Below are 15038 nucleotides of genomic sequence, written 5' to 3' on the forward strand. Positions count from 1 at the left end.
ACGTGTGCAGCGTTTACCTGGGGAAGTGATGGCACCAGGATGCACTGCGACAAGCTGGTGGAGGGAGAATGATGCTCTGGGCAATGTTCTGCTGGGAAAGACTGGGTCCGGCCATCCATGTGGATATCAATTTGACACGTGCCACCTACCTAAACATCATTGCAGTCCAGGTACACCCCTTCATGCCAATGGTATTCCCTGATGGCAGTGAACTCTTCAGCAGGATAATGGCCTCCAAACTCCCCAGATCTCAATCCGATTGAACATCTATGGGCAGGGTTAATTACCAATTATTTAATTGTAACTAGTGCAATACAGTTAATTATATTAGGCTATGTATTTTAAATGTGTAATCCCATTACATGTATTCCGTTACTCTTCAACTCTCTCTATGGGATGTGCTAGACCAACAAGTCCAATCCACAGCGGCTCCACCTCAACACTTACAGAACTTGAAGGATCTAATGTCTTGGTGCCAGATACCACAAGACACCTTCAGGGGTCTTGTAAAGTCCATGCCTCGGTGGTTTGGTGCTGTTGGGAGAACCAACTGCATATTAGGCAGGTAGTCATAATGTTTTGGCTCATCAGTGTATGTACATAATGAGTACCAATGTAAACGTAAATGCAATATCAAATACTGAAGTACATAGATGACACTTGATACTAAGTGGGTCTATTTATTTTGTCTTACTGGGGAATGTTATAGGACTTACTACCTATGTTATTACAGGAGCTTACAACAGATATTAGGATGCATAAAATTTCTGTGTGATTATGTTGAATAGGGTATTTCTACAATGGTATCAGTTCCTGAAAACATTTACTTTTGTGTGATGCTGCATCTACACTGATGGATCTATAGTCCTAGGCCACTTTTAATATTGGACAATGAAACAAAAACATTTAACCAGGCAGACTGATAACAACCAAAACAAAATGTCTCTCTCTCTCTCACTCATACAGAAATTTCTGAGTAAGTCAAGCCATTTAACACCGCAATACTGTTGTCTAACACCCTCTGTGAGGACACTACATCACTGGGTGTTTTTCACTTTCACATCTATTATTACACACCATTACAGAGTATAAATACAGCTCCTCCTAACTAACTTCTTCCTCTACATGTCCTTAAACTTACTCTAAAGTAGTACATATATAGGACTGAAACGGTTGTAGTGTGGTGTGTTCAGATGTCATTGGGGGGGTGCCCTTGCTCTTGTGTCCGGGCAGAGGGAAGGCAGATTTGCTCTGCGGCTGTGTCAAGCGACTTGTGAGGCTGATGAAGGGTTCGATTAAAGAGCTTCTGTCCGGCACTCTGACCTCCCACAGTTTGATCTTTTCCCCAAGCACCCAATGCTGCGCCACCTCCTGATCCAGCTGACGGCACTAACGCAAGTCACACTTATTACCCAAAACGATCACCATCATCTGCAGCAACTGTGAGAATATAAAACCATTGCAAATTTTCATGGGTATAATGTGGCTGCCAACTCCTGCATATAGAGCACAACAGTGATCACCGGTTTCATTTTCTTTGCAGGATTTCAGAATATTCTTCAATAAAGAGTTCTAAGCCTTGTACCAAACCAACCAGCTCTAAGAAGAATAACAACACGATCTGAAGCAGAAAAGTATTTGAAAAGGTATGAGTGGTCTTACATTATTTTAGGAAAATAAATACAATCCCTTCAATGTATTTTCATTGTAAATACAATCTCTTTTGACATTTAATCATGTGCTGGATATGAATAAGCAGTGTTGGGAAAATTACTCAAAATAAGTAATCCACTACAAGCTAAAATTTAATAATATTACTTAACTGATTACTTAATCTAAAAAGTAATCACATTAATAATGATTTTACCTTTAATAAAGCTGTCAAAGTTAACATGTTAACGCATTCGATTTATTTGAAAATATTAATGCGTACATTTTTATGAATTGTAATTAAATCATTTACTGTTAATATAGCATAAACCCGCATATACACTGGACAGAACCTTTGTGATGTGTCCAGGTTCTGACCTTTGTGAATAGCGCTTCCATGTCAGTGATCAAATGGTGGGGAAACAAGACCAGATGGGATAAATCAAGCACTTTGCAGCTTCTGTAAGGCGCAATTTAATTATCACAGAAGCACATCAAGTTTTAACTGTCATAAAAATCCAGAACAAGATGTTTGCAAACTTTTCAGAGTGAGTTCAAAGCGACGCTAGACACTGGCGTTGACGCCCTGATGCGAATCATGAACGCAGCTTCACGATTGCTGCAGCAAAGCAGATAGCCTAAGTTTGCTGACTGATTAGCATTGTGGAGATTTAATGCCCATTGCAATGAATATGCTACCTATGGGGAAATAAGTTTTTTCAGTTAGTCAAACTCCCACTTAGACTTTGCAAAATGTTTCATGTTACTTGAAATGGTGATATTTCAGTGCATTTCTATCTTTATACTGTGGAAGGCATTATTTGGAAAATGTTAATAAATCATTATTTTTACACTTTGTTTTCTTTTCTAAGAAGGAAATACGTTCATTTTGACAGGAAAATAAATATATATAGAGTCAAATTTCAGCACTTTCAAAATCAGCGATTTTGTAATCGACTGATAGCAGTACTTTTATGTTAAGTTCTAAATCACATTTCCTTGAAAGGTTTTTGGTTTTCCGCAAAATTCAAATGGTCTATTTCCTCATTCATTGTCACAAACCCTTCAGCTGTCGCAGAATCCCTTACAGACATGCATACAAATTCATATTTTAAATATATTATACATATTCCTTTAGCGCAAGTAATGCACTTAAAAGTAATTACTTTAACTGAAAGTGAGTAACTGCTCTCATTACAAGAATTTATAATTGAATGTGTTACACAACTTTTTTGACTAAAGTCATTAGAATACAGTAAATAATAACTTTTTATGCAGATACACCCAACACATAATATAACACATTTTGATTTTCACTAGTTATAATGCTATTTTTATTAGGGAAAATGTCCATTCTTGATATCAAAGATTTAATTTTCGCTTTTAAAAACTATTTTTTAAATCTGTAACTAGATTTTCACTAGAAGAATTTCACAATTATCTGTTATTCCCTCCTGATCTAATGCAATTACAGATATCTATAATTTCCTATTAATTCACATTTATTTCAGCGTATGTTTCACACATCAGCAACTGACTAATTACTAGTAAAACTATTATTGTTCACATCAGCAATTACATAATTACAAGTGCAAATGACTATTTGTGATATCAACAACTGAATTCAAACTAGTAAAATAATTTTTAATATCTGTAATTTGGTTTTCACTTGTTTTCAGAAATTCTGATATCAATAAATTCAAGAATAATGAAAGATATTGTAAAAGGCTTTCTTACTAGTTATCCAAGATATCTGAAATTAACACTGGAATGGATATTTGCACTAGTAACAATGTAGTTATTGAAATAAAAATGTACAAATGTACTATACAAAAGTCCATAGCTGATATGTGCATTTGCTATTTAAACTAGTAAAAACATTAATCATAGATATATGTAGTTGTGTTTTGAACAGGAGTGATTCACAGATCATTGTAAAATTCTACTTGTGAAAATGCAATTACAGATGTTAAAAAAAATGTATTAGTTGAAATTCAATTTTTTTGTTATTAAGAAAGTGATCCCTATGAGTAATGACAATGTTTTATATCTTTAATATGTAATTAGTGTACTGATATCAATTAGCACTTTCACTAGTAGTAATTTCACTCCTGATATAAAAATTGCATTGTTGATATCTATAATTCATATCCTGCACATGATTATCCCAAATACTAACAAAGGTCCTATATTCGTTTTTAAGAATTAAAAAACCAAAAACGTTTAAATAAAAAGGCCAGATTTTCAGTATGTAGTCTCAGATTTATAGACCCCACAGTAAATAACTACATTTTATGTCAAATTAAAAATGTTGTGCCGAAATATATTTGTAGTGTGAAGCGTTTTTGTAATATGATTACTGTCAATGGAACATTAACCCGCTGTCTTAAAATGAGAGAGATAATAGTTAGAAAAACGATAACTTACCTCACACTGAGTGACAGACCGAACAATAAGATAATTGTGAATCAAATAAATCACTTTTAGTGTCAAGTGCTTTTATTGTCATACGTCACTTCCGGTAGTGTGTTCCTCATTTTCTTTACACATGCATTTTAAAGATGTAATAAAAGAACAGAGAATAAAAGCGTATTATTTCTTGTTGCCTCCCAAAAAAATCTTTTTCGAATGATCAGACTACATTTCCCAGAAGTCTTTATTAGCTGAAGCGGAAATACGGCATGGACTTTCTCATAAAGCATTTTGGGTAATCCGCCTCTCTCTTTCCGGTTAGTACGCCATCAAGTAAGCGAGACGTTCTCATTTTCTGAATGTTTAATCCATCAAATATCACAAGTCATTTAATTGCATCCACATCACATGTTTTGTCTATATGTTTCGGTATGTTTTAGCATTCTTATTAAACCAGTATTTCCTGCACCGGTTTCATTTTTATATGATTTAACCATAGTGTCATGCTTCTGTTGAACTTTTTTTGCAGTTTGGGCAAACCGCAAATTAAATTTGTAACGTTTCACGTTAGGGTTTGTGTGTGTGGAAAAGTAGCTTAAGAGTGCAAGTCTGTTGTTTTGACAAGTTCTTGCGCGAGTGTTTATGCCAGTTTCCACTGTCATAGCTGTAAAAGACGAGTCGCTACAAATGTCTATTATAATAACTCAAGCCGTTTTCTTTCTCAGATCTGATATCCAATAACTGACATGTGTAGGCAGCATGAGCTTTCCACAAAGTATAAGATACAGTGTATATCGTTTAGTTTTGTGACTGGTCGCACATTTGCTTTCTAGTGTTCCTTTTTTTTAAATTATTATTAGATATCGACAGATATTGGCTTTTAATGACTGATCAGATTTAATTGTCCAATAACCAATAAACACAATTAAATTGTTTTGTTTTTTTAATTGTGCCTTAAGGCCCAAAACTACTTGTAATGCACACGGTCTACAAATAATTTCTTTATCTTCTTTAAAAGTTATATTTTGCTAAATACACTGTTCAAAGCCCCTCACTTAATCTTTCAAATGTGAAGTCTTTTGTGTCACTTCACTGATAAACCTGATACTAAAGAACCGACTAAGTGAAAGCTGCATGCACAATATAAAAGTAGCAAACTTATGTTAAACATGTCACACTGCAGAACATATCAACTTGCCTAAAGTATTTCATGCGTATTACCTGTTTACATATAAAGTAGTAAAAAAGTTTTTGTTTTATTTGTACGTTTACGTTCGTCATGATTAATAAACCTTATTGTTGGTTCTCACAGGTGAGGCATCATGGGAGCGTACAAGTACATGCAGGAGTTATGGAGGAAGAAGCAGTCAGATGTGATGAGGTTTCTGCTGCGTGTGAGGTGCTGGCAGTACCGCCAGCTGTCCTCCCTCCACCGGGCTCCTCGACCCACCAGACCCGATAAAGCCCGCAGACTGGGATATAAGGCCAAACAGGGTGAGTGAAGTACCACATCCATTCAGTCCAGATAGCATCTAAGAATTAATGTTTCATGGGGCAACTTGAGCAGAATTTCAAAGAGAGCCCTTTCAGATCTAATTTGCTGTTGTGAAACGGGGTCAGAATTAAACAAACCCAACAATCTTGTATTGTAATATTTTGTACCATTTACATTAAAGGATGTCATTTCAGAAGAAAATTTACATCTGAACTCTGGTCTTTTCCAAACAGGCTATGTCATTTATCGTATTCGGGTGCGCCGTGGAGGTCGCAAACGCCCCGTGCCCAAGGGTGCTACCTACGGCAAACCTGTGCACCATGGCATCAACCAGATCAAGTTTGCACGCAGTCTTCAGTCAGTAGCTGAGGTATGTGAGCATCGTCTCAGTTTATCACCCTGTCTACAATAGACGTGAGCGATTACTATAAAAGCAAATCACTTTTATTACAATCAATGATGCTGTCTAAACTGTATGCACAAGTCTTGTCACGCCTACAGTAAACGGCCATTTTGCACAGCACGGCGCTTCTGCCAACAAAACAAATAAACCGTTTAGAATGCTCACAACATAACTCGCATCCAGTTTAGACTGAGTGTATGATTTTCATTTCAGTCGAACAGATTGATGGGATTTGCTTGAATATATTTCATTTGCCACAGAAAAGTGGTATAAGTGTGTTGTTTATCCAATGCGTTGTAACAGCACAAGGTTATTCTAATATTTTGGAGGTATAAATGTATTATTTGGTATTCTATGGATGGTACAGTGTAGTGTAGAGTAGTTTGCCTAACTAGGATGCTGGTCCGCCTGCCATTGGTAGTAGGGTTTCACGGTAAACCGGTTCTAACGAAATATAACACAAAAATGTAAAAAGTTACAATATAATCTTGTTGCTATTTTGGTACCATACTACAGTGTGGTGCTGTTGTCAATTTCACAGGATGTGGCATTTTTGAGATGACAGTGTTGTAACTCACTAGTGGTTAAAGTTCTCCTGAACAGCAGAGGGAAGAAACACAGAGAAAACTGGACTTCCTTTATTGTGGGCTTGCCTTGCAAGTATTTCTTCTAGACTGGAGTCTATAGTCTTGTTTAAAATTTTACTTGGTGCATTTTTATAAGACTAGATTTAATTTGGATATGAATTAGAATTCGTTGACAAAATTATTAGGCTTATGAAAATCAAATGAGCGATTGGTACGATAGAGAGATACATAGATATACATAGATATACATATACATATATATATATATATATATATATATATATATATATATATATATACACACACACATACATACACACATACATACAGTGCATCCGGAAAGTGTGGCGTGGTGGTGGTGTAGTGGTCTAAGCAAATAACTGGTAATCAGAAGGACACTGGTTCGAACACCACTGCCACCACCATTGTGTCCTTGAGCAAGACACTTAACTCCAGGTTGCTCCGAGGGGATTGTCCCTGTAATAAGGGCTTTGTAAGTCGCTTTGGATAAAAGCATCTGCGAAATGCATAAATAAATAAATAAATTCACAGCGCTTCACTTTTTCCACATTTCATGTTACAGCCTTATTCCAAAATGGATTAAATTCATTATTTTCCTCAAAATTCTACAAACAGTACCCCATAATGACAACGTGAAAGAAGTTTGTTTGAAATCTTTGCAAATCTGTTAAAAATAAAAACAAACAAAATCACATGTACATAAGAATTCACAGCCTTTGCCATGACACTCAAAATTGAGCTCAGGTGCATCCTGTTTCCACTGATCATCCTTGATGTTTCTACAACTTGATTGGGGTCCACCTGTGGTAAATTCAGACATGATTTGGAAAGGCACACTCCTGTCTATATACGGTCCCACAGTTAAAAATGCATGTCAGAGCACAAACCAAGCCATGCAGTCCGAGGAATTGTCTGTAGACCTCCGAGACAGGATTGTATCGAGGCACAGATCTGGGGAAGGCTACAGAAAAATTTCTGCAGCATTGAAGGTCCCAATGAGCACCGTGGCCTCCATCCGTAAATGGAAGAAGTTTGGAAACACCAGGACTCTTCCTAGAGCTGGCCGCCCGGCCAAACTGAGCGATCGGGGGAGAAGGGCCTTAGTCAGGGAGGTGACAAAGAAGCCGATGGTCATTCTGACAGAGCTCCAGCATTTCTCTGTGGAGAGAGGAGAACCTTCCAGAAGAACAACCATCTCTGCAGCACTCCACCAATCAGGCCTGTATGGTAGAGTGGCCAGACGGAAGCCACTCCTCAGTAAAAGGCACATGACAGCCCTCCTGGAGTTTGCCAAAAGGCACCTGAAGGACTCTCAGACCATGAGAAACAAAATTCTCTGGTCCGATGAATCAAATATTGAACTCTTTAACCTGAATGGCAAGCGTCATGTCTGGAGGAAACCAGGCACCGCTCATCACCTGGCCAATACCATCCCTAGCATCATGCTGTGGGGATGTTTTTCAGCGGCAGGAACTGGGAGACTAGTCGGGATCGAGGGAAGGATGAATGCAGCAATGTACAGAGACATCCTTGATGAAAACCTGCTCCAGAGCGCTCTGGACCTCAGACTGGGGCAAATGTTCATCTTCCAACAGGACAACGACCCTAAGCACACAGCCAAGATGACAAAGGAGTGGCTACGGGACAACTCTGTGAATGTCCTTGAGTGGCCCGACCAGACCCCAGACTTGAATCCGAGTGAACATCTCTGGAGAGATCTGAAAATGGTGCTCCCCATCCAACCTGATGGAGCTTGAGAGGTCCTGCAAAGAAGAATGGGAGAAACTGCCCAGAAATAGGTGTGCTAAGCTTGTAGCATCATACACAAAAAGATTTGACGCTGTAATTGCTGCCAAAGGTGCTTCAACAATGTATTGAGCAAAGACTGTGAATACTTAAGTGCATGTGATTTTTATTTTATTTTATTATACATTTGCAAAGATTTCAAACAAACTTCTTTCACATTGTCATTATGGGGTATTGTTTGTAGAATTTTGAGGAAAATAATGATTTTAATCAATTTTGGAATAAGGCTGTAACAAAATCGCTGTGAATACTTCCGGATGCAGTATGTGTATGTGTATATATATATATATATATATTAGGGCTGTCAATTGATTCAAATTTTTTATCGAATTAATTACATGCTGTCCCGATTAATTTTGCGCATTTACAAATATTTGCTGTGAAAGCCCCGTATATAAATATAATTCAGATATAATGATACATAGTTATTTTTATATATATATACACAGAGGTGAAACTTGAAAAATTAGAATATCGTGCAAAAGTTCATTAATTTCAGTAATTCAACTTAAAAGGTGAAACTAATATATTATATAGACTCATTACAAGCAAAGTAAGATATTTCAAGCCTTTATTTGATATAATTTTGATGATTATGGCTTACAGCTTATGAAAACCCCAAATTCAGAATCTCAGAAAATTAGAATATTGTGAAAAGGTTCAGTATTGTAGGCTCAAAGTGTCACACTCTAATCAGCTAAACACCTGCAAAGGGTTCCTGAGCCTTTAAATGGTCTCTCAGTCTGGTTCAGTTGAATTCACAATCATGGGGAAGACTGCTGACCTGACAGTTGTGCAGAAAACCATCATTGACACCCTCCACAAGGAGGGAAAGCCTCAAAAGGTAATTGCAAAAGAAGTTGGATGTTCTCAAAGTGCTGTATCAAAGCACATTAATAGAAAGTTAAGTGGAAGGGAAAAGTGTGGAAGAAAAAGGTGCACAAGCAGCAGGGATGACCGTAGCCTGGAGAGGATTGTCAGGAAAAGGCCATTCAAATGTGTGGGGAGCTTCACAAGGAGTGGACTGAGGCTGGAGTTACTGCATCAAGAGCCACCACACACAGACGGGTCCTGGACATGGGCTTCAAATGTCAAACGTCTTACCTGGGCTAAAGAAAAAAAGAACTGTTCTGTTGCTCAGTGGTCCAAAGTGCTCTTTTCTGATGAGAGCAAATTTTGCATCTCATTTGGAAACCAAGGTCCCAGAGTCTGGAGGAAGAATGGAGAGGCACACAATCCAAGATGCTTGAAGTCCAGTGTGAAGTTTCCACAGTCTGTGTTGGTTTGGGGAGCCATGTCATCGGCTGGTGTTGGTCCACTGTGCTTTATTAAGTCCAGAGTCAACGCAGCCGTCTACCGGGACATTTTAGAGCACTTCATGCTTCCTTCAGCAGACAAGCTTTATGGAGATGCTGACTTCATTTTCCAGCAGGACTTGGCACCTGCCCACACTGCCAAAAGTACCAAAACCTGGTTCAATGACCATGGTATTACTGTGCTTGATTGGCCCATAAACTCGCCTGACCTGAACCCCATAGAGAATCTATGGGGCATTGCCAAGAGAAAGATGAGAGACATGAGACCAAACAATGCAGAAGAGCTGAAGGCCGCTATTGAAGCATCTTGGTCTTCCATAACACCTCAGCAGTGCCACAGGCTGATAGCATCCATGCCACGCCGCATTGAGGCAGTAATTAATGCAAAAGGGGCCCAAACCAAGTACTGAGTACATATGCATGATTATACTTTTCAGAGGGCCGACATTTCTGTATTTAAAATCCTTTTTTTATTGATTTCATGTAATATTCTAATTTTCTGAGATTCTGAATTTGGGGTTTTCATAAGCTGTAAGCCATAATCATCAAAATTATATCAAATAAAGACTTGAAATATCTTACTTTGCTTGTAATGAGTCTATATAATATATTAGTTTCACCTTTTAAGTTGAATTACTGAAATTAATGAACTTTTGCACGATATTCTAATTTTTCGAGTTTCACCTGTGTGTGTATGTATGGTATGTGTATATATATAAATATATATATATATGTATATATATATATAATATATATATTTAATAAAAAAATATTCAGATAATTATAATGCATTACATTCTTGTGGCAGAAGAGTTCATCATTGATAAGACAATACAAAAAGCGGTTTTAGAATACAATGTATTGTTTATTACCATATTATTGATCATAAGTCAATCATTGTCTTACAGTTCACAGCAATCCATTTCACAAGTGAATTTGTCAATCAGTTGGAGATTTATTATGAGGGATTGTTTAAGGATCCGTCAATTTACACCTGCGTCAGACATGCTTGTGTAGCGTCTCGGGTGCGTTGCGTCATAAACATACATTTTTAGGTCACTGTGTCAAGTTAAATACGTTTTAATACTCAATCTTTAAACACATCTTGGGATCTCTTAGTTCGGATTTGCACTCCATCAAGTGTTTTGAGCGCAAGAATGTAACTCATATCTGTGTTATGTTGTCTGCTGAATGTTGTTTTCTTCATTATATAAACTGCACATTGCCACACAGCTGAAGTTTCACTTACTGCTCTCTGGAGTCAACAGGGGTGGTACTACAAGCTTGCATTTCTCAGGAATCTTCCATATGGCATTGCGATTTATTTGCGTTATTTTTTTTAACACATTATTTTTAGTCAAATTAATCTCACTGAATATATAATATTTATTTATTTATTTTTTTAGCTTTTTGTAGGTTGATCTATATGTAGAGTTTGTCACTGTATGAAACTGATTTTTTTATCATTAAAGTCCCTGTAAAGGCAATTCTAAAAAAAAATTCTAAACACATTATAAATGTTAGAAATGTATAGCTAAAACATATTACAAAGACTGTGAACTGTGAAGGACTGAATTGTGGAGTTAGACCGTTAAACAGTTTTTCACCATTGCTATTTTCCGGATTTTTTGGGCGGGGCTAAAACGGGGGCTCGATGACTCACTGGAGCCCCTGAGCTCCTGGACACGCCCCTACTTGATGACGCACTGGAGCCCCTGAGGCTGGCCGCTCCCTAACAATATAAATAGAGCACATTCAGCATCAGTTTGGCGCTCAATCGCGAAGTTACTGTCAGTAAAAATCTTACCATTCTGTTGCAGAACGAGGGGACGATGTTGACTTTCTTGGTCAATGTCCTTTGAATCAGATTCAGGCTCTGGAGGCTCAAACATATATGGCTTGGTAAAACCTAATAAACTGCTAGGAGCATCCATTCCGGCTGTAGCGGTGACAGTTGAGTGTGTGTGGCGACGGCAGCTTTCCCGCGAGTGGGCGTGGTTTCAGCGCAGCCAGCGGACACGCCCCCAGCGTTTGAGAGCAGAGGCCATTGCTCATTTTTTCAAGATTTTGATAGCTTATTTTATGTACTTGCCGACTTTTTTTATCATTCAAATTTGGCTGGGTGGCTAATAACACATTTTTCTGTGATATGACAAACTCAGAACACATACTTAATTTTGACTTTACAGGGACTTTAAGTGATACCTTTTCTACGTAAAGTGTACATAAGCACATTTTATTTGCTTTCTAAATATCCAATAAAACAGTACTTGAGCCCAAAAGTGCTATTTATTTCATTGTTTTATTCTGGCTGTATTGTTCGGTTTTGTAACCCCTCCGTTTGTCTTGTGTTGACAGGAGCGTGCTGGCCGTCACTGTGGTGGTCTGCGAGTGCTCAACTCATACTGGGTGGGTGAAGATTCCACATACAAGTTCTTTGAAGTTATCCTCATCGACACCTTCCACAAAGCCATCAGACGAAACCCCGACACTCAATGGATCACCAAGGCCGTACACAAGCATAGGGAGATGCGTGGGCTCACATCTGCAGGCAAGAAGAGCCGCGGTCTCGGCAAGGGCCACAAGTTCCACCTCACCATCGGCGGCTCGCGACATGCAGCCTGGAAGAGACGCAACACCCTGCAGCTGCACCGTTACCGCTAAAGAACATGTGCTACAACTGTACTTTTATCCAAATAAAGTTCCTTATGTATGGTCACACACCGTGTCTTGTTTATTTTGAGGCATTGGTAAAGCACAGTCTAATTTTCACAGTATGAGAGGTTGTTTTGATCAATTCAGATAAAGTATCAGGAATAAAAACGAGATGTTTTCTTTTCGACTTGCCTCATCAAAATAGGAAAATATTTACTGCTTGTGTGGTGGATTGATCAGCATAGAAATGATTAACGGTTAAGTATACCAGCCATACTGCTCGATTCTGTGCGTGTTCTCCCATGGCCAGTGAAGAGTCCCGATCTCAGTCCCATTGAGCACGTCTGGGACCTGTTGGATCAGAGGGTGAGGGTTGGGACACCAGCTAAATGTGTCTCTACTTGCACACTCTAGAACCTGTAGGGTATAATATAACAGTATTATTTGTAATGAGAAATTAATTGAAGTGATGTGATTTTAATTTCAGTAGCACGGAAGGAGCTATATACGAACTAATTAAGTCTTCTGTTGGATCTTATCCATAAAAGTAAACTTTGATTCTTATAAACTGCTCTGCAGCTGCGTTTCTGAATGCCTGCCTTAACACGGTAAATTAGCACATGTCTAGAAAGACTGAAACCGCACAGAAGAATGAAGAACATTCTCTACCCATTAAAACTTTGGAATCACTCAAGACATTTTTTATTAATGAAAGAAATGGATGCTGCTCGTCTTGGCCATTTAAAATGATCAAAAGCTCAACCTTTAACACTAGTAATGCTGCAAAGAATTATTACTGTTTGAATGAACTTATTTCAAATTTCAGTTTTTACCTGTGATTTCAAAGCCCCATTTTCAGCAGACTTACTCCAATTCACTTAGAAAATAAGGTATCGCAAATCCTTAAGAAATTATTCTAATGTGTATTTGCAGGAAGTTTGAGCAGAAAATTTCCTTTATCCTCTTTTCTCCCCAATTTGGAATGCCCAATTCCCACTACTAAGTCCTCGTGGTGTCGTGGTTACTCACCTCAATCCGGTTGGCGGAGGACAAGTCTCAGTTGCCTCAGCTTCTGAGACAGTCAATCTGCGCATCTTATCACGTGACTCGTTGTGCATGACACCACAGAGACTCACAGCATGTGGAGACTCATGCTACTCTCCACAATCCACGCACAACTTACCACATGCCCCATTGAGAGCGAGAACCACTAATCACCACCACGAGGAGGTTACCCCATGTGACTACCCTCCCTAGCAACCGGGCCAATTTGTTTGCTTAGGAGACCTGGCTGGAGTCACACAGCACACCCTGGATTCGAACTCGCGACTTCAGGGGTGATAGTCAGTGTCAATACTCGCTGAGATACTCATGCCCCTGAACAGTAAGTTTGAAGAAAATTATATTTAAATAGAAATAGCTCACTGAATAAGGTTGGTAGATGGGTTCTGACTGAGCCATCATTCAGTCTACAACAAATACGTCTTCTCACTTTAAGATATTATTTAAGATTTAAACAGACCATTGACAAATAATTCTGCGCAAATAGGTAAGAAGTCGACTTTCCTGTAATAAAATAAATGATTCTTAAAAATGACAATTTTCACTCTTCTATGATGATGAAGCATAAATTGTGTGAGGGTATAGTTCATCCACATTGCATATTGGGTCAATATTAAAGACAGCTGAAGGTAATGTAGGCAGGCAAGGTTGTGTAGAATAATGTTACTGGTGAGTGTATGTGGATGAATGTACCCCAAATTTGAGGTGATTAAATAATGACTTATGACATTTATTTTGAACATTACATTTAGCGTTGCTTATTTTTTAAATTATTAGTTGAAACGTTTTGAACATTCCAATTAACCAGCGTATTAATAAACTGATGCATAACCCACACCTTACACTATTTTCTTTCCTGTGTGTTCAAAAATCAGTAGACCCTTTCCTCCACAATCCCTTGAAAAAACTTGTAGTTCGGGGAACAGACACAGTCTTTGACACAGTCTGCTGTCGAAACATCACACAAAAGTGTGTGTTGCTTGCTGTACTACATGCATCCGAAACAGTATCCAATGGCTTCTCTTCCTCACTGACCTCCACTCTAGCGTCCAGATGTGTGTCTATGTCATTTACCTTCTCCATCAGTCTAACTAATTCCTTGTATGTAAATCCCTCACTGCTGACCAATGAAGCTGAAGTAAACACATGGCATGCAGTGCAGGTAGTGATAGCATATAAGGTAAGCTTCACATTATTACAACTGTTAGATGTGTTACACCCAACATTAAAATGTTACCCATAAAGGGTTTTGTCTGAGTTCAGAAACAGTGTGTGAGTATTTTAAAATAGTTCCCTATGATGTCTTTGTGTTTTAAATTCTTAAAGTTTAAATACTGGAGGCCATGTTGTGACTCCTGACCTGTGACCAGAGCCTAAATTAGAATGGAAAAGATTTGGTATGAGAACCATCTCACAGGCCCATAGGTTTAATGTTAGCTACATCACACACTTTCCTAACAGTTTAGAGAGCCTGATGTGTCTGCACAGTTAGGTGAGAAATACAGGCGGTGTAGTTTCCAGGAGAGATAGGGGAGATAACCCCCCATTTATACCATGATCAATGGAAACATGTAGATGCTGCAATTGTTGCATGCCTAATAAATGGGGTACAATGGGGCTTCAGGCACACC

The 15038-nt window shown here is 38.3% G+C and overlaps 1 protein-coding gene across 2 annotated transcripts; it reads left to right on the plus strand.

Annotated features, from left to right (window-relative positions):
- Positions 1–4345: 4345 nt before the first annotated feature.
- LOC127620020 (60S ribosomal protein L15) lies at positions 4346–12409 on the plus strand. Of its 2 annotated transcripts, none has more exons than XM_052093084.1 (4): positions 4346–4395; positions 5375–5556; positions 5791–5927; positions 12049–12409. In XM_052093084.1, the coding sequence occupies exons 2-4, from the start codon at positions 5385–5387 to the stop codon at positions 12352–12354; spliced, it is 615 nt and encodes a 204-aa protein (XP_051949044.1). In that variant the 5' UTR covers positions 4346–4395; positions 5375–5384; the 3' UTR covers positions 12355–12409. The 2 variants fall into 2 exon arrangements, with proteins under 2 accessions (XP_051949044.1, XP_051949045.1); XM_052093085.1 differs by lacking the exon at positions 4346–4395 and adding an exon at positions 4402–4491.
- Positions 12410–15038: the final 2629 nt, after the last annotated feature.

Source organism: Xyrauchen texanus, chromosome 26, assembly GCF_025860055.1.
Source record: "Xyrauchen texanus isolate HMW12.3.18 chromosome 26, RBS_HiC_50CHRs, whole genome shotgun sequence".
In the NCBI taxonomy this organism is placed as follows: domain Eukaryota; kingdom Metazoa; phylum Chordata; class Actinopteri; order Cypriniformes; family Catostomidae; genus Xyrauchen; species Xyrauchen texanus.

Coding starts and splice junctions, on each gene's coding strand:
- LOC127620020 (XM_052093084.1), top strand. CDS start 5,385: ATGGGAGCGTACAAGTACATGCAGGAGTTATGGAGGAAGAAGCAGTCA. Junction 5,557..5,790: donor GGGATATAAGGCCAAACAGG/GTGAGTGAAGTA, acceptor TTTTCCAAACAG/GCTATGTCATTTATCGTATT. Junction 5,928..12,048: donor GTCTTCAGTCAGTAGCTGAG/GTATGTGAGCAT, acceptor TTGTGTTGACAG/GAGCGTGCTGGCCGTCACTG.